At 42.1% G+C, this 18936-nt stretch overlaps 3 protein-coding genes across 3 annotated transcripts; 1 reads left to right on the top strand and 2 right to left on the bottom strand.

Annotated features, from left to right (window-relative positions):
* Positions 1 to 1485: 1485 nt before the first annotated feature.
* LOC104421005 (peroxidase 4-like) lies at positions 1486 to 3834 on the top strand. Its single transcript, XM_010032811.3, has 4 exons — positions 1486 to 1803; positions 2559 to 2750; positions 2881 to 3046; positions 3194 to 3834. The coding sequence occupies exons 1-4, from the start codon at positions 1555 to 1557 to the stop codon at positions 3583 to 3585; spliced, it is 999 nt and encodes a 332-aa protein (XP_010031113.2). The 5' UTR covers positions 1486 to 1554; the 3' UTR covers positions 3586 to 3834.
* A 1750-nt stretch (positions 3835 to 5584) lies between these two features.
* On the bottom strand, positions 5585 to 6755 carry LOC104423333 (LOB domain-containing protein 15-like). Its single transcript, XM_039303154.1, has 2 exons — positions 6545 to 6755; positions 5585 to 6085 (listed from the first exon to the last, which is right to left on the bottom strand). Exons 1-2 carry the CDS (start codon positions 6731 to 6733, stop codon positions 5750 to 5752), a joined length of 525 nt encoding a protein of 174 aa, XP_039159088.1. The 5' UTR covers positions 6734 to 6755; the 3' UTR covers positions 5585 to 5749.
* Positions 6756 to 10344: 3589 nt separating this feature from the next.
* On the bottom strand, positions 10345 to 11680 carry LOC104421004. The gene has a single exon (XM_010032810.3). It carries the CDS (start codon positions 11361 to 11363, stop codon positions 10584 to 10586), a length of 780 nt encoding a protein of 259 aa, XP_010031112.1. The 5' UTR covers positions 11364 to 11680; the 3' UTR covers positions 10345 to 10583.
* Between the last annotated feature and the right edge of the window lie 7256 nt (positions 11681 to 18936).

The following is an 18936-nucleotide window of genomic DNA, read 5'->3' as shown; positions in this document are numbered from 1 at the left end:
CCAAAGGTCATTTTCTCAGACAATGAACTCCAAATATAGGGACCAAAGTGAAGCATATACATGAACATAGAAAAAGCAGGGGTCAATTTTGTACCTAAAAGCCTGCCTTGGATGACATTTCGACAGAGAGATATTGATTGACCTCATAATTTGCGAAGAAACGGAAATGGGTTTTAACTAGTGCAGGCTTTGTTCTATGTAGCTCGATACCGACAGCCATTGAAAAACTAGACCCCTGGTAACTAAATGGAATCTTCTTGCGGATTAAGGGGTCTGCACAATACCTATCAAATATAACCACATCAACACACACCGACAAAGAAAACGAAACTTGCATTGTCCATGCATTGTTTGGTATTGGTGGGCCATGGGGATGATAACTTGTGGTCTTCAAATCATCATTGTTCATATCCACGAGTCAAAGATAGGGCCGACAACAATGGTTCCCCCCCGTAAGATATGCACAAACTTCCTATTTCTTTTTCTCTGACTCTCTTGTTTTTTCCTTCCTGGACCTTGTTGTACCCCAATTGAGTTGTCCAGATAATTATAAAAAAAAATAATAAAAAAATCCTAAATCTATTATAATTATGCCAATTTAATTCTAAATGTTAGCCGATTAAAATTAGCTAGATAAAATGAATTGGTACAAATACAAAAAGTGTAAGACTAAATTAGCATAATTATAATATATTTAAGATTTTTTTTGATAATTTTCTCTTGAGTTGTTGGCCACGGATCAAAGGCAAATCTTGGTCTCGTCGGCGGGGATACTAATGACATTTTCATTGTTGGTACATTAGAAGAGCCATCTTTTTCCGGTGGAAAGCAAAGATGTCGGGACCTAACGGTATCGAGAAAAGAATAACGTCGAGATCACATTAGCTATATTTCAAGAAGTTCATCATTAGTGTATGGGTCTTTTACCATCGGGGCGTTGTTAGTAAAAATCTCTCAAACACGCGTTTATACTCCCTAGCACAATAATGATCATCTAGAACTCCCCCATTAATGGGGTCCACTCATGCACAGCAGCCCTAGATTTGCCCTCCACGGAAAGAGATGGAGATGGAGATGGAGCCTGTACTTCTCAAAAGTCAAGTTTGCCTCTCCGTTGATGAACAATCAAGAGAGAGAAACAGAGGCCCGCCCCTTGACGCGCACTCATGCCGGTCATCTTTGACATTTCACCCACCAAACCTAAGCGACCTTTTGACAAATCCGATTCCACCACCGCATCTCCGCCCTCTGTCAAAAGTCCTCCCAGCATTCATTATAAACGAGCCCCGTTTTTCAAATAAAACCGCGTCTCCACAAACTTCCAATCCACGTCTTAATCCTCTCGTTATGTTGATTTTTCCTAACGCTTTTCAGAAGCACAAAGAGGCCATGCAGTCACGAGACAGGATTCAACGTGTTAGGTGACCTGCCGAGTGCCGACCCCACTCCACATTTAAGAGTCTCCCTATATAAACACAAATGAGCAGACGACATCTTCCACCATCTTCCACGCACAAATCGATCTGTTCTCTAGCTAGTCTCTCGACATTGCCAATGGCATTTTCTTCGCCCCCATCATCATCATCATCATCATCATCATGTTCCGTGGCCGTTTTGTCTTTGTCCTGCATCTTGCTTCTCCTCCTGGGGAGCACCGATGCCCAACTTTCCACTAATTTTTACTCAAAGACGTGCCCCAACGTCTTCACCACGGTCAAATCCCAGGTGCAAGCGGCCATCAACAAGGAGGCCCGGATGGGTGCCTCTCTCCTCCGCCTATTCTTCCACGATTGCTTTGTTAATGTAAACCGAACATAACCATTCTTCTTAGTTGTTTTTCATCTAATCAATTACGTTGAGTTTCCATTCTTTCCCATTTTCAAAATGCATCCAAGTAATTGTGGGGGATGTACATGTCGCCTAAGTGTTTAACATGTCCATTCATTCGCCTTGTCCTTAGAGTTTAGTTCTTGGGTGTTAAGCGTGATCACTAATGTACAACCTTTTAGATAAAGTTCTTATGAGCCATGTTACATAAACAAACCATGTTAAGTAACCACAAGCATGAGCACTAAATCTTGGACTCGTTTGCCAAGTATGCTCGTGTATATATTCATGTCCTAGTCGGGTAAGATGTATTTGCTTCAATCTTTTGTTTTTGTGGTTCAAATGAATTCACATGCACGTCTCTTTCGGGAGGTTCGTGCATGGCGCTGAAAACGAACACGTTTGTTTGGAAATCATGCATTTTTACTGACAAGCCTAGTTAAAATCGTTTCCACATTTGTGTCCCCAGCTACATGCCTAAAACATAAATCCAGTCCACGCGGTTCCTTCCTATATCGAGAAAGACCGGAAAATTAGTCTGCTCATGGAGCTGTAGTGTTGTTCAACTAAGGTGTGAACTGTGAAATAAGCCTACCAGCAAAGATCACCATTTAATTAAACAACAAACCAAATAGGCTACCTTTTAGATTAATTGACTAATCTTTCTTTACGTTATCTTCACGTGTATCCTTGGAAATTCATTTATCCCCCTCTTGCGGCTATTCCCACAGGGCTGCGACGGATCAATTCTTCTAGATGACACGTCCACATTCACCGGAGAAAAGAACGCAGCTCCAAACAAAAACTCCGCCAGAGGATTCAATGTCGTAGACAACATCAAGTCCGCTGTGGAGAAGGTGTGCCCCGGCGTCGTTTCCTGCGCCGACTTGTTGGCCATCACTGCCCGAGACTCCACCGTCATCGTAAGCCCTTCTATCCCTCCATAATTTTTATTTTTTCTCAAAAAAACTATTAAATACAGGTCCCAATCGCGAATTGGCCATAGCTAATGTCTATTATAGAATATAACTAAGATCGTGTCAAAATTTGCAGCTTGGAGGGCCAAGCTGGAATGTGAAAGTCGGGAGGAGAGATGCAAGGACCGCAAGCCAAGCTGCTGCTAACAACAGCATTCCTCCCCCGACCTCAAACCTCAACAACCTCATCTCTTTCTTCCAAAATGTGGGCCTCTCCACTAGAGACATGGTGGCTTTATCTGGTATGTACACTCATAAACACAATCCTAGATCGGCGCAATTCATCCCTAGGAAAATCATATAAAAAAACATATTCTTTACTTTGATTGGAAGTCGGAAAAAAAAAAAAAAAAAAAAAAGATACTAAATCACCAAATCCGTAAAAACAGGTTCACATACAATAGGACAAGCAAGGTGCACAAACTTCAGAACCAGGATTTACAATGAAACCAACCTGGACTCTTCCTTGGCCAAGACAAGGCAGAGCAACTGCCCGAGGACAGTTGGCTCAGGGGACAACAATCTAGCCCCTCTCGACTTGCAGACTCCCACCAAGTTTGACAACAATTACTACAAGAACCTCCTCCAGAACAAGGGCTTGCTCCACTCCGACCAGCAGCTCTTCAATGGCGGTTCTACCGACTCGCTCGTGAGGACTTACGGCAGCAACCCAAGCACCTTCACCTCTGACTTCGTGGCGGGCATGATCAAGATGGGGGATATCAAGCCCCTCACTGGATCAAGTGGTGAAATCAGGAAGAATTGCAGGAAGATCAACTAAGAATTTAATTATCTTCATTTTCTAGGAATAAAATATGCGTGTTGCTTGGGGTTCTAGTATAGTATAAGGGTATGCATTTTGAGATTTTCGGTTTCGGGGGTATCATTGAACTTCGCAAGACCATACAAATTACAAAGTAAGTTTTCAGTTCCTCATTTCTTTGAGTTGTACTAGGCAAACAATTAGGATTTGTTTTCCATGTTGTAAGAGCTTAAATGTATTAAATAATGCTCAAAACGTTTCTAAAACGACGAGTGGTATATGTCTCATTACTTCTATTGTGGAAGGCGAGCAATCGAATACTAAAATAGTCAAAATAAAGAAGATAAATCGAACAATAGATTTACGTATTTCAATCATAATGACCTACGTCCACGGGAAAAGTAATAACGAATTCCACTATGCATCAAGCGATACAATGGAAATTACAAGCATACTAGAGTCACTCAAACACTCTCAATGTTTCTCGATCCTCAATTATATCAAATAACTCACACAATGTTTGGCTCCGAATTTCTCACTAAATAATCTCTTACTCTTACGAATAAATTCACTAATCTTACCACAAGATTTCACGGCTACAAACACTAATCTTTGTTGGTTATAATTCACGAACAAACCCACAGAAATAACCCATGCCAAGTGCTCGGTCAGAAACAGCGCTTCAGGAAGCACTTCACGTATTTATCAACAATGGTTTGTCAGGACTCTTCGTCCAAAAAGCATCTTCTAACCTAAACAAAATATAATATGTACCACCGCCAGCAAAAGTGCAAATTTCCAAGGCTGCCGCAATTTCCACGGTGAAGGTTGCCGCATCGAATAGGAAACAAAGTCCAAGTCATACTCGGTCAACCAAAACCAAAGTTTGAACTTTCCTTTTTTATCCTTTCTTTGGCCGACTGCACTGACATGGACATATAATTTGTGTGCCCCTCTCCATTTAATATTATTTCACAACCAAGAAGAGCCCATGCACTTCACTTTATTTAAATCAGGTTGATTTTATTCAATAAATTCAAACTCGAGACATATTTTAATAATTACAAGTAAAATTTAAATCATTGAGTGTTCTTTATTAGGATCAATTGAGTTTGTCACATCACTTTCACTAAAGTCAACCCCTAGAGTTTAAGCCTTTCTTTTTCGTGGGAGATTGGAACAGTAGACCTTATACTCTTGCTGCTGCTATGATTGGAACAAATATTCGCGCACATTGGAACAATAGGACCTTATACTCTTGCTGCTGCTATGATTGGAACAAATATTCGCGCACAATTTGTTTCAATAGTGCGGCGTAGAGTGTGATTTCCGTTGAAGTATCTTAAATCAGCTGTTGAAGTATCTTAAATCAGCTGTCTAGAGGTTTTCAACAAGCAACAACTCAGAAAGATTAAAGGTACGTTTGGGACTAACATTTTCAAAAGCTTTTGGGTGTTCAAAGCCCCTTGAGCCAAATTTGTGGTCTTCGGCTAATTTTTTTCAAGCCCCCTTATGCAAAGGTTGGCCTTTTTAAGACTGAAAGCCCAGGGTCCTATTTATTTCGCTTCACAAGCGCTTGACTTGGGTCGCTTCAATGATGTGGGATTGTACTTGACAAAAATTACAAGATGAAAGAGGGAATTTGAAGATTCAAATGCAGGCTCTCTAATCACATCATCATAGAAAAAGAAACAAAAGACTGGCCCCTACGTCTCGTCACTTCAAGTTCAATTGTTTGTAGTTATCGTTGTTCACAAGTAAAAGCCGTGATAATTAATTAGCATGTGCAAGCCTCTACTTAACCTCTAGTTAATTAGCATCCGATACTCCAAGTCCTCTAAAATTATTCTTCCTTTTGGAAGTTTCGACCATATTTCCAATGATGCATCGACATCTAATCATTTGGTATAATGTGAGTAAGGTTCTGTCTTTTTCAAATTTCACGTTTCATTATATGACTACATAATTGAAAAGCGCATGAAGGATGACTGATAAACCAAAGTAAGTAAACAGATACGGGAGGAAAAAATACGAAGGAGAATGAAACTTGACCAAGCTAAGCTAAACGCACAAACATTCATGATCACCCAAAAGAGCAAATAAAAGAAAAGGCTTTCTGTTGTCCTAGAAATTTAACAAAAATATAGGATATATATGCTTTCACCAGAAACATCAATAGATGCTAATTTTGGACGGAAGGCTTGGCCATGAGAGCATGGAAGAGGAGGAGGAGGAAGAGGATGGCGAGCTTGAATGGAGACGAGGCAGTTTTGACGGCGACGTGTGCGACCGTTGAAGTAGCGATGTTAGGCAGAAGCAAGCCATCATTGGGAGGAGGGACAATGCCTGCTTGGTCCCTATACTTTGACATTTGTTCTCTAACTGCATTGAGCTCGGCCCGTGCACTCTGAATGTGGCCTTGCAAGGCAGAGATCACGCCCATGCTTCCATGAACAGGATCTCTGGCCCTCAAACTTGCTTCATACTCAAGACTATTTGCAGCTTCAGCTTTTTGGCTCTCTGGTACCTCCTGTGTCCACTGCCACCATTGTACTAGTATTCGAAAACATCATGAAACTCGAGCTAACCATTAGTATGAAACAAATTCCCTATTTGTTTGTATTAAGGTACATATATGTCTAGGGTTCTGTTTTCGATCATCAGATTGAATTTCACAAGCCATAATAGAAAAGAAGAACAATGTTACTTCATGGTGTGTGGCATACGAGTCATGCTCAATGTACTTCTTCCACAAGCCACAAAGCCATTAGTTTAAAAGATGTGGATTTTCTTTTATACATTACTTCGAATGCGTGAAAAAAATTGTACTTTCCATAAACATAATTCAAGTCGGCACATGTAACAATATTGGTATAATGATATATGTCATCGCATTGCACAACAAAATCAACCTAGGAGTATTTACTAGGTCTTGCATAGAAAATTAGAAGAAGATAATATCCGAGGAAGGGGAAACAGGGTTTGTCATGAGGACCTTGAAGAAGTTGCTAGCATAAAAAACTTCATGAAATAATTTGAACTTGTGGGTTTCTTGAGGCGAGAAATATAGAGAAAAGGGGCAATTTTGGGCGCACCTCCTCTCCAAAAGCTTGCAAGCTGCACATGGTGTGGTTGTGCTTAAGCTTCCACTTCCATTGTCGTCCATGTTTTTCTAAGGGTACTTTTTCTTTCCTGAAGGAGAAGACACAAAGAACGTAGATTATTATTGTTGTTCTCTCTCTCTCTCTCCTCCCCCCCATGTTGTCATCAAAGTTTTTAATCTTGATAAACAACGGTAAACACATTCTTATCTTCTTATTGCTATATGATAAAAAAGAGATAAGGATTTGGGTTTTCAACTGCCTTTTGTTTTTCTTTTTTCTTTTTATGTGTTCATCTAGTTGTGAATGTATATCAAAGCAAATCTAATGAACACGTGTCATCGTGATGATTATATATTAATGGTTAATTTCGAAGTAAATATCAAGGATTCGACACTCAAACATTAGTATCAACAAAAGCAGAAAAGAGTAAGCAAGTCCTTCCCCTTTTTGATATTCCAAAATTGCGATAAACAAATTACTATTTTTCATAAATAATTCAATCTTAAATAGACGTATTCTCTAGTTGGATTTGGACGACAGAAGCGATGGTCTCTATATGGACTGAGAGGTCGCGTGTATTTCCAACGTTCTCTATTCCGTAACAATTTCCCAATAGGACCTCAATAAGCTACAAATTATTGAAAAAGCATGATTGCTTTGTAGAGTGCACAGCTTATAAAATATACGGAAGCGTTAAAATACTCAAATCAAACTAGCTGATACAATCACACTCAAACTAATTAATACAAGCATACAATCAGCTATTCTATTTTCCCTTCTTGATCACGGAGGGATAACTTGCTCACACAGAGCTACTGAGGCTGCAGTACCTCCTGAGGCTCACACCTTGGTTTCTCTCTGAAGAGACTTTCTTTCTCTCTCAATCTCTTCCTCTCTCAACTCGTGTGGCCTTGCTTCACGTTTGCACTCCCAAGCCCTATTTATAGACATCTTCCACAGCCAGGACTTCACCGCCTCACTCTACCGCCTTTGACTTCAACATGCAAGAGCTGAAGTTGAACTTTTCTTCTTGGCTAAGGAGTCAACAATTGTGGGCTGCAACTTTTCCTTCACGTTCAAGTTTAGCAAGTTGAAGCTTGCTTCCTGCTCTTGAAGACTCCAGCAACTACTATAATATTATTATAATGTGTGCCCCTTCATTCCTTCATGCGTAATGGACTTTCATTTTCTTCTTTGGCGGTTTAAGAAGTGGTGCTGCAGCACACTTCTCTTTGGCTTCTTATTATTATATTAGGTGTTGACTCCAACATGCTGTGGCAAATATACTACCAAAAATATCACATAGCACTATTGTACCAAATGCTAACCCGCGAAACTACACGAGTCCTTTGCTCTCGTGGCTGGGTGCACCTGATGGGAGCCTCTTTCTCTCTCCCTTTAGCATGAGAGTTTGTGCTGGAAGATCGTCTTCGTCTTCATTCTCACCATCATTCCCATTGCACTCCTTGATCCTTTCCCGCTCCATCCGTCTTTTCCTTTCTTGTTTTCTCTTCCATATCATCAGTCTTTTTCATCATCGTCACTTCCTGTAGTGCTTTATAACAAGTTTTCCTGCTCTAACACCCTGTTTTCGCCTGTCTCTACTTCAACACCTCTGTAATTTTATATACAGAATCATCACTAAAATCTTCGTTAATAGATTGAAACCCTTGTTGGCTTCTCTTATATATATAAATCAAATTGTAAATGGTAGGCGAATTCAGGAAAAAAAACATTCCCTTTGTTCGTGAGGTTTTCCACCATTTGAAAATCGAGAAAACAGTTTCTCAGTGGCTCTGTGCGCTAGAAATTGATATGGACAAAGCTTATAATTTGGTGGAATGAGATTACTTAGAAGAGTTTCTGAGGAGTTTAGGATTTTGTTCTTAACGGATCGACTGGATTATGTTTTGTTTAGATCCGTAAGCTATAAAATTGTTATAAATGGCAAGGAAACTAGCATTATTCATCTTTCTAGAGGCATAAGGCAGGGCGATCTTTTATCCCTCTATCTCTTCATTCTTATATCTGATTCTGTGCTGTGTTTGCTTAACAAGCTGTGAGATTACAGGTATCAAACATCAGGCTTAAGAGACCCTGCCCCGTATTGTCACACTTTTTTTATGCTAGAAAGGGCACTAGAGCCTCACGGAGGTGGTCTAGAATAGTGGGAGGGAAAGAAAAACTGAAGTAACATGCTTTATGGCAGGTTGTCATTGGTGAAGACATCAAGGTGTGGAAAGACAAATGGAACCCAGGGGTGCTTGGTAATCAGTTGATAAGAGGGGACCATGGAGAGGTTGATGAAGAGTTGAGATATTAGGAATTGGAATTTGACTATTATTGAAGACGTGACAAGCGTTGCGGAGAAGAGAAATATCCTTGACGTCCCATGCCTTTATTTGGAGAAGAAGACAGGATACTTTGGCCTGCTGAGAAGAGTAGGAAAACAACAGTTACGTCTGCTGATCAGGTGATCAAGTCAGTTGAGGAAAAACGTTACAAAAGAGGACTTTTGAGCTCACACACAGTCAATAAATCAGTCTAGAAGCTAACAAGTAACATTGGTTGGCCACCCGAATTGAAGCACCTCCTCTGGAAGATGTGGGCTAATGTTGCGGTCACTTATGTCAACTTGTTCAGGACGAGGGAAGTTTAGTGCTGAATGCTATTTCCGTAATCGGGAAGATAGTGCTGTACATTTCTTGCTACTTTATCATTGGACCGAGTGTCTGGTCTGCCGTGATGGGTACGAGGTCTGTGGAAGCAAATATTTGCCTCTGAATGAATCAGAGAACTTATATCTCCAAAGGGGGCGAGAAATGATCTCAAGAGTTGGTGGTCAACTTGAATAGCTTCTATGTGCTGGTACATATGGAAAAAGAGATGTCTAGCTGTATTGGACTTGGAAAGTCCTGTTTTTCAGGAGGTTCTGCAGCCCTGGGCATGGGGAAAGGGCTGAAGAACTGTAAATTTGGTGTGTCAGCAGTGGGTGAGGGGGAATCTAGAAGTGATATGGAACCTTTTGTTTGGGGACCACGTGACCCCTGAGAAATCAGGATCACCTCTGATGCTTCATGGTAATGGCGTAACTCTACATGCTGGTGTGGGAATCGTGGCTCGTGACCACCGTTGGAGACTCACAGGTGGTGGAGGTGGGTGAGGGTTTGCCGTTCTAGAAAGTGTTACTGGCTCAGCAGATGCAAATGAAAGAAGGTAGATGGGGAAACTGATGCTAAACTTGTCACTAGTGGAATGGAACATGATAAGGGTCGATGGGACTGTCCATGTTTCCGAGAACATTAACCTCGGAAGCGTCCTTCTTCGACTCCTTAAGAAGGTTCATGTTCATCGCAAAGCGAATGAATACGCTCATTGGGTGAGATGTGCCCTATGGATTGGGTTCTCAACCCACCATCTACTTTGTAACGATGTTACAGATGCTTTCCCCCTCTACGAATCGTTGATGTACTATATGGAAGTGTATAAATTGGGCCTTTATGTCGTGGGGTCTTGGGACATAAACCAACAATGCTTTTAAATCTTGTTGAAAATCTACCTAATTCGTATCGGGCCTATTAAATCATTAGTGGGTTCCTGCGCACGGGAATTAGGTTGGTTGGATGGTTAAAGGAGAGAGTGACTTGACCAACCTCGCACATCAAATATGTCATCAAGATAATAACGATGTCATTATTTTTTATTTGAAAACAAAGCCAAAAGGGAAATCTAACTCCAATTCCGATTGCTGGATGGACTGTGCAGCACATGAAACTTGACATCGAAGAAGCTCATTATGTCAGAGATTAAATAAGGAAGGGGAACACAGCGCGAAACAAGCGGTTTCGGTAATTTCATACATGGCTTGCAAGAAGAACCAGAACCTTGGACGAAAAGAAAAATCTCTTGGCTCTATACACTTCCTTGACCTGAACCATGTCCCAAAATGGAGCAGAAGGTATTCTTCATCTTAGCCACTGGATAGCAACTTCGGAGCTTCAGCAGGAACGTTCTTCTCGCACCTAATCTCATCGCCGAAATGGGCAATTCGAACATGTCTTCTTCATCTTCGTCGTCTTCGTTGTCGTCGTGGTCGTTGGCGTGCTCCAACCCAAAATGCACCGGCGGGGACCTAGCGCAAGACGAGTCTCGCCTGTTGAACTTGGACTCTGTCGAAGAAGCCGAGGCCACTGATGGCGAAGAAAACGAGGTCGTCGACCACGTGGATGAGGACGACGTCGATGATCCCGACGACGACTGCGAAACGTGCTGCGGCTTCTTCGTGTTTTGATTGATCTTCGAAAATATGTTGCTCTTCGTTGAAACCTTTTTGGGCGTGAAGTGACCGTCCACATTCTTGATCTGCATGAACCTTCTCGACTTCGACTTCAACTTCGAGTGATAAGAGGGAGGCGGCGTGAGAGGAGGAAAGGACGAGCCGGCGTCCGACGACGCGAAGTCCCGGATCGGAGTCCCGGGCTGCGACTCCCACCGGAACGGCACCGCGCGCGGGGCTCCTCCATAGTAGAACACCCTGGAAGACGAGTCCACCCTCGAGCTCTCCCTCGACAGCAGCTTGGAGAAGAACCTGTCCTCTTGCTTGATCTGGAGCGACTTCTGAGGAGGCTGCTCGTCGTGGTGTGCGTTGCTCAGCATTTCTCTGAGCGTAGCAGTCCCTTGGCTCTGCTTCATTCTTTTCTATCTCCTTGGGCGAGACTGGCAACCGCTCGAAATTCAAGATCCGAAAATGAAGCTGACGATGGTATAAAGAAATGGCGAGTGTTAGACGATAGGGTTTGGAGTTGGACCGGGAAGCCCTAGTCTTTCTCTGTAGTTTCTTGGCTCATAGCGATTTGCGGATTCTTTTGAGGTTAATCTTTTGAAAAAAGTGTTGATGGAGTTGTTGCTCTCTGGATTTGCACCATTATTTATATGCAGAAAAAAGAAAATTTCTAAGTTGACGAAGACCCCATGAGCTTCGTAAGAGAGAACTCATAAATGGAGCTACCCTTCATTTCTATAAAATGGGTTTTTGTTAAAGAGCTTTCTGGGGCACCCATTCAGGGAATTTCTTTAGGTACGATCTTTTTCTCGTCATGCACAATCAATATCCTAAAAACGCCGATTTTCTTGATAATAAGTATTTTCGGTGGTAATCTTTTTCATGTTATGAATACTAAATATCCCAAAAACGTCAATTTTCTTGATGAATATGATTGATAAGTGTTTTCGATAGCAATCGTTAATAAGACCTGAGAGAATATGGTAGATCGTAATAACCGAAACATTTGATTTGAAATAAGCTGCGTACTTAATTTCAGCTGCAGAAAACGCTAGATATTTTGTCGGATGCATGTTTCAAGATCGGTGAAAATGTTAAATATGCGGTGGGTGTACGTTTCAAGATTGTCCTTTTAGTTTATTTTTTTAGTTGGGGAGGCATTAGGTCATTGATGAGAGCATAGCAGCACAACACGGTCAAATTTCTTTATTCTATGGTACTAAAGTAATCCCAGATCGAAAGTTAGTCAAATCTATGCCCGCTAACGTACTCCTATGAAGGAAGAAAGACATCGACCTTAGTAGGCAAATCAACGTGGATGACCTTACGACCATCGGACTATGCCAAAAGCCCACCCACAGTTACAAAATCCGGCATGTGCGTCCCTTTCTATCTAATTTCCAAACCGTAAGCTTAGGATAGAGAGTTCTATTATAGTAATTATGCGATCCGCGACCGCACACTTGGCTTAATGTCAGGCCCTCTTTTTTTTTTTAATTATCTAGGACGGACTATGTCCATAGCAAAATCTATAGAACAAACACGTTGGGCTGCAAAAAACAATGGTCTACCAAATCGATTTACAAAATCACGTAGAAAATAGTCGGTGGACACATCGGACCAGATGTCATGTGTCGGAAACGTCTATAAAACTTTCTTCACATATAACTCTACTGCTCATAAATTCTATAAATACTGTGGGGAAAAACAAGTGGGGTTTTAATCTGACTATGAGGGCAGCAGAGGAGAGAGGGTATCCAGATGGGGCTTACTGATGATGACCATGCACAAAATTTAAGTGCTTCCCCGTGGTCCATAGAGACTTTAAAAAAAAAAAAAAACTTAATGGTGATGTAGAGTGAGCAGCTTTTGCCAGTTCACGTAATTTATGTCTCCGTGAGGCCCTCCTCTCCCTGAAATTTCGATAGTTTTCTTTCATCCCCCCCTCGAATTGCAAAGAACTCGGGAAGGATGTAGCGTGTTTTGGGGAAATATTTGTCGCGCTTGATCCCACCTTTATAGGACCAAACTTCATGATTACCGTACTGAATAGGAGGTGTCGCACATGAATTCACTCGAATCTAACAGCCTTATCTTGACAGAGATTGATTAGAGTAGGGACATGAGCCGTATAATCAATATGTTGGATAGAAGAACATGGAGCAGACCGTGGCATGAAGCTTTTAACATGTATAATCCCGCATTAGAGACCGATTTTAGTCCAAACCTTAAAAAAATTAAGTGAGGGACTGCATTCAATGCATAGAATTAGCAGGTCCAAGTTGTGTTGATCTGTAGGTTTAATGAGATGATCAAAGATCACAGATGTGGGGTGGGATGGGGTGGCGTTGGGGGGTGGCGTGGGGTGGCATTTAGGATCACGGGCCAATCGAGGCAGCTTTCATTCATTGGGACCACCGGTTGGTCCAACAAAGAAAGGAAGCTGTGGCATTGCAAGAACAATAAATCTGTCGTACATTTAGTGAGCTTGGGTGATGAGGTTAGATGCGTGTGTTACTCGTGCTAACTTTTGAGGCTCATTAAGATGTCTAACATACTCCATCAAGCTCAAAAGAGTAGGGAAGGACGGATTCCACCCCCCACCACTTTAAATGAGCTGTTCATCCTCTTACGACAGAAAAATACCTTCTACAATTGGCGCAGAACGGTGCACGTGCACCATGGCCTACCACTTTTCCTGTTAGTCTGGCTGGCTTTCTGATACACACCTGTCCAGCACACGAGCTAATCCGAGACAAACTCTAGTTTATAGTGTATTTCGCGAAAAAGATTCTGCTTAAGAATCTGCTTGAAATTTCCCCACATTCAAATGAGTTTTTCCATGCTTGGGTACTTTGTTAATGTTGGACTCCAAATTAAGCATATCGTGACTTTTTTTAACACATCACCACCCTACTCAAAATACCCAAAATCCAAACACCTAGAACCTTGAGCGTATGTCCTGGTTGCGCATTTTCTCTTGAGATCCTCCGCTCACCTTTGCTAGAGGTGGACTTTTAGGTGGTCAACGGTCTCCATGTGAGTGCGACTAATCAAGTTGGACGTCAAAATTGGTTTTTTCTTCTTCTTTTTTTCTGGAAGGTGTTAAACTGGGTTGAAGACCCATTTATTATCCCGTACATGATAAGGATTTGGTCATATATGGGTTAGCTAAATATTGCTAAATAGATTAATATGGATTTGAGTAATAAGGTCTAATAAAATGTGAATTTGTAATGGGTCTAAAGCCCAACCACTTATAGTCCCTCTTGAAACTTGCACGCTTCTCTCTTCTTCACCAATTGCAACACCATCGGTCCCCATCCTTGGTGAGCTCCTATTTGACCCAATCTGATTAGCATCATCGCCGCCCCTACCGCCTATCTCCGCTGTCTCCGACGCCACCTATATACACGCGAGCCTCCATCATCAGTGACGACCCCAGCAAGAAGCTAGGCTAAAGCCAGCCGCAAGGAAATCTGATTGCCAAGGAATTCGATGATGACCCGGAGTGGAAGCATGAGTACGATTCCGTTGAGAAAACTTCTTATGATATTTTCAAGTTGACAAAACCAGTTGGTTATATCGATTATCAGATACATGCAGCTGTTGTCTTGTCTCAAGATTGAAAAAATGCAAGGAGAACTCTATCACCACTGATAAAACCTGAGGTATGAAGTAAAAGATTGAAGATGACTAAAAGGAACTAAATGAAAATGAACAAGTCGAGGAATGGGTAAATCATGAAGTCTTGGAAGTATTGTGTTAAGATGAAAAGTTCATATGGTCATATTCGTACATGTGACGATAAAGTGCTTAGTGGCACACAAGTCAACGAATAGTGGGAGCCTTAGGACCCATTTGGTTTTGTTTAAGGGAAATACCTTCGGGAAAATACCAAATACCTTTGGGGGTAAAGAGGTTCTTCAAAATACTTTAGTGTTTCGCATAGGAGTGAACATCGATCTAGGGTCAACCCTGGACCAACCCTGGACTGGCCCAACCCAGCCGGTCCTGGTCCGGTTCCTAGGGAGAGTGGGTCGGTCCTTGGTCCTCGGGTTCTTGGACCAACATTATGCGAGTTTGTCATCGTTCCTAGGAGTTTTTGGTCGATTCAACCCAAACTAACCCCGATTCTATATATATTATATATCTAATATATTATTTATAATTTTTACACTATTTTTTAATAACTTAGATCTTTTAATTATTTTTTTACGGCATCAACAATCATAATTTACAAATGAGAAAAATATTTTTGTGAAGAGTCCTCACGGCATCCTCCTCTAGTACTCGTTCTCTTCTATCTTATTTGTCATCTTAGTCTTTAATTTGCCAAAATCGAAAGAAACTACTTCTCCGCTCGCCACTCAACACTTACCTCACTCGCTTTTGGTCACTTGTGCCGCTCGATGCTCACTTAGCTTGTTGCTCCCTACTCGACGCTTGACGCTCACTCCACTCAAGACACGTCGCTCGCCTCTCTTAACTGACCTCACTCATCACTGAACCCATAGGGTTGGTCCAGTCCTCGCTCGCCTTTTTAAAGAGTACAAAAAATGAAACGAAAAATTATCGGTTGGTCCCGAGTAGGGGTGATCGGGTCCAAGATGGGTAGGGTCTAGACCTGGACCCTGTACCCGACCCTGTTATAACCGATTCCCCTTTTCTAGACCATATACCCGATCCTATTTGTATTGGACCCTATATCCAACCCACCCTATTTTTCTGATATGGTTCCAGGGTCAACCATGTTTCTACTGAAACCTGTTTTGTAATCTCCCGATATTCTATACGACTTCGAATTTTATATTAATACGCGAGAAAATAACGTAATCCTCCTAATTTATATTGAAACATTAAGCACTGATAATAAATAAATACATGAACTTTATGATTAAACGAAAAATTAAGAATCCACAAGGCTAATTATAATAAATAAAATCATAAGGCGAAGAATTAGCAACAAATATGGATCTAATATTAGTCTTATCCACACAACTACTACATGAAGCTACTCATTTATGCAAGCATAACTCCTCCTACAAAAGAGAAATTATTCGAGCCAATCCATGTGATACACAAGAATTTGGTGACGACGAACACCGTCCGTCTATCAGACAATGCGAGAGGGAGCTGGTGAGGGAGGGAAGCAAGTGAGGAAGAGGAATGACAAAGAAGGAGTGCCGTGCATGTTTGAAAGAGCTAAGAGGAAAAATGTCGTGTGATTGTGGGAGTAAAAATAGAAACCGGGAGAAAAAAAGAAGGGTTTTTGACATTTACTTACAAAATCGGTCCGGGAACCGGTTCCAAAACCGGTCCAGGAACCGATTTCCGGGTGGGTAATCACTCGGAACTTGTTCCCAAACCGGTTTAAACCGGTTCCAATTTTTGGGAACTGGTTCCCGGATTGGTTTCAACGGGAACCAGTTCCCAACCTTGTTTTCTGGGTGGACCGGTCCGGGAACCAGGTATACCTGGTCCTGTTGCACACCCCTAGTCCCGGGTTGACCTTGGAATCGGACCAAACTCATTGGGTCGGTCCGGTCCTCGGTTGCCTTTTCAGAGAGCACAAAAAATAAAATAAATAAATTATTGGTCAGTTCCGAGTTGACCCTAGAACCGAACTAAACCCACTGGGTCGGTCCGATCCTCGGTCCAAGCTCAATAGGATTGGTCCTCAGTCCCAAAAATTGAGGACTAGTACTGTGTGGGTTGATCCTAGGGTTAGGGGGTGGGCCGACCCAACTCGGACCATGCTCACCCCTAGTTTGGCAAATTGTAATTTAAAGTGCATTGGAAAATAACTTTAGCGTAAATACCGTTTGATAAACCCTATATTTGCAAAGGATTTTTATTAATTTAAAAAAATTAAAATCAAATCCAATGACACTTCGCCGCCGAACAACGGCCAGCCAATTGCCGATGGCTAGATCTAGGTTCGCATTAACCAAGCAGGCATCACCTGAGGTCGTGCGACCTCAAGCAGCCTCTAACCTTAGGCAGCCTTGCTAGCCAATCGTCGGTGAGTATGGGGAAGATGAACACTCTAAAAAAAACAAAAAAGTCAACGAATGAACAATAGAAGTAGACTTGCATTTCCAAAATGCTGAAAGTCCAAAATAAGTCCGAATCTGCTTTAGGTTTTCAACATTCTCAATGCTGACATTTGGCCAATGGACTTCCAAAAATGCTTGGCAAACGCCTAATGTTTTCCCGGCTCAAAGCTTCTTAGGAAAGCTTAACCAAATTGGGCTTTAATAGACTTACGAATTTCTAATAAAAACGGCTCCCCATATCACTTGAAGAGAACATGCATTGTGCATGAATACACATCATATTCAATGTGACATTCTGAATTTTCGACCCATCCCGATAAAACGAAATGGTCATCTCGTCGACACGCCGATAGTTCTTTTTCTCTGAGCTGATCACTCACGAGTTAACCAATCTATTCGGTGAAGCCGTTAAGGGATATAACCGCGGTAAAATCCCTAAAAGCTACCTAATTGATTGGATTGGACTAAAATCGCGTTCGGTCGATTTTAACCACGAAATTGAATTCGGTTTCGAAAATCGAATGTTCGAGTATGTCACAATTCATTTATAGGACGTCATCTTGTTTTTCGGAGAAATTCCGTCGAGTTCGGGATTTTTACGAAAAATCAATTCGAACGATTCGGAAAATGAATGAAAATTCGGTTGGGCTAAATTGAATGGAATTTTGATTTCCAGATCGAGCTACTTGATGCCTGGAAAGTGTGGAAATCGTAAAGGCTTTTTCTACAATAAAATTGGACATCAAAATTGGGAGATTGTGGAAGAAATTGAGTTTCAAAAATTAAAGGAATTCAGACTAGGCATGAGGGGAGCAACATTTGGCATCAAATTGGATTAATTGTGGGAAATTATTGCGAGAAAGTAATTAGGACATGAGGATAAGCTTAAAAGACTAATTGGGCATTCTAATGATGATTATGGGATATTTGTCTTGACTTTTCCTTCCCTCTCCCCAAGCTTCTCTCGCACGTTGTTGCTGCCCCATCTTTGACCGACTCTTCTCTCTCTCACCATGCACCTCACACCAGCTTCATCCCCTTCGGTTCTACTTTCGTTTCCTCAATATCTTCGTTTTTTTTCATCTCCACCGAAACAATCCCTTATGTTGCCATTTTTCCTTTTTATTTCCCCAACTCTCCACTCACGCGCTTTCCCTCACGCCTGCCGCTCCCCTCTCTTTGTGCGACAATCCCATTCGGTCAACACCCCTTAGTAACTTCACAACGTTGACCCCACCTTCTCCATCTCACGTTGCTGCACGCCTTCACACCATCCATCCACTGCATCACCACCATCAACTTCTGCCAGCATCTTCCACCATCTTCGGTCCTCTCTACCGTCCCACAGAAGACCAAAAACCCACCATCCTCAGTGAACTCCTCCCCACGTTGATAGCTTGTCTCTTTCACCGAAGCACAACTGGCCTTCACTTGAAGCTGTCACGTCCAAGCTTTAATCAACCCATCGAGTCAACATAACTCCCGAGTAGAAGCCCCTCGTTGACCCCAGCAACAATAGAAGCCACTAGCCTACTTCTTTGCCACGTTTCTTCACCACGTTTCTTCTCCAATTCGCTGCAGCCTCACCCATCTTCGAGTGGCTTCACTCCTTGCCCCATCAATCCAAGTCCACCAAGGCCAGCAGCCCACACAGAGCAAGCTCAATCCACAAACCTACGGATTCAGCCCAGTTCGTTATTTTTCCCCAAGCTCAGCAGCCCAGTGAATTGAGTCCATCAAAGCCCATCTTCAGTTGTGTTCAAGCCCAGCAGCTGGGCCATTTGAAGCCCAAGAAAAGTTCAGCAATCCAGTCCAGCCCAACTCAGCCAAGTTTTAGGCCTAACAACTTGCTCAGTTTAGCCCACCTTGAGGCCCGCGAAGCAGGCCCAAGCCCACGACCAACAGCCCTATAGAAGCCCAAGAC

Source organism: Eucalyptus grandis, chromosome 10 (genome assembly GCF_016545825.1).
Source record: "Eucalyptus grandis isolate ANBG69807.140 chromosome 10, ASM1654582v1, whole genome shotgun sequence".
NCBI classification, from domain to species: Eukaryota; Viridiplantae; Streptophyta; class Magnoliopsida; order Myrtales; family Myrtaceae; genus Eucalyptus; species Eucalyptus grandis.
Note: the sequence above shows the minus strand (reverse complement) of the source record. Positions and strands in the feature narration are given on the sequence as shown.

What these genes read in the sequence shown, in the direction of transcription:
- LOC104421004 (XM_010032810.3), bottom strand. Translation starts at nt 11,363, where the DNA reads ATGAAGCAGAGCCAAGGGACTGCTACGCTCAGAGAAATGCTGAGCAAC.
- LOC104423333 (XM_039303154.1), bottom strand. Translation starts at nt 6,733, where the DNA reads ATGGACGACAATGGAAGTGGAAGCTTAAGCACAACCACACCATGTGCA. An exon ending in AGGTCCTCATGACAAACCCT is followed by an intron (nt 6,086 to 6,544) that starts GTTTCCCCTTCC and finishes GAGGTACCAGAG; the next exon opens with AGCCAAAAAGCTGAAGCTGC.
- LOC104421005 (XM_010032811.3), top strand. Translation starts at nt 1,555, where the DNA reads ATGGCATTTTCTTCGCCCCCATCATCATCATCATCATCATCATCATGT. An exon ending in TCCACGATTGCTTTGTTAAT is followed by an intron (nt 1,804 to 2,558) that starts GTAAACCGAACA and finishes CTATTCCCACAG; the next exon opens with GGCTGCGACGGATCAATTCT. An exon ending in AGACATGGTGGCTTTATCTG is followed by an intron (nt 3,047 to 3,193) that starts GTATGTACACTC and finishes CCGTAAAAACAG; the next exon opens with GTTCACATACAATAGGACAA.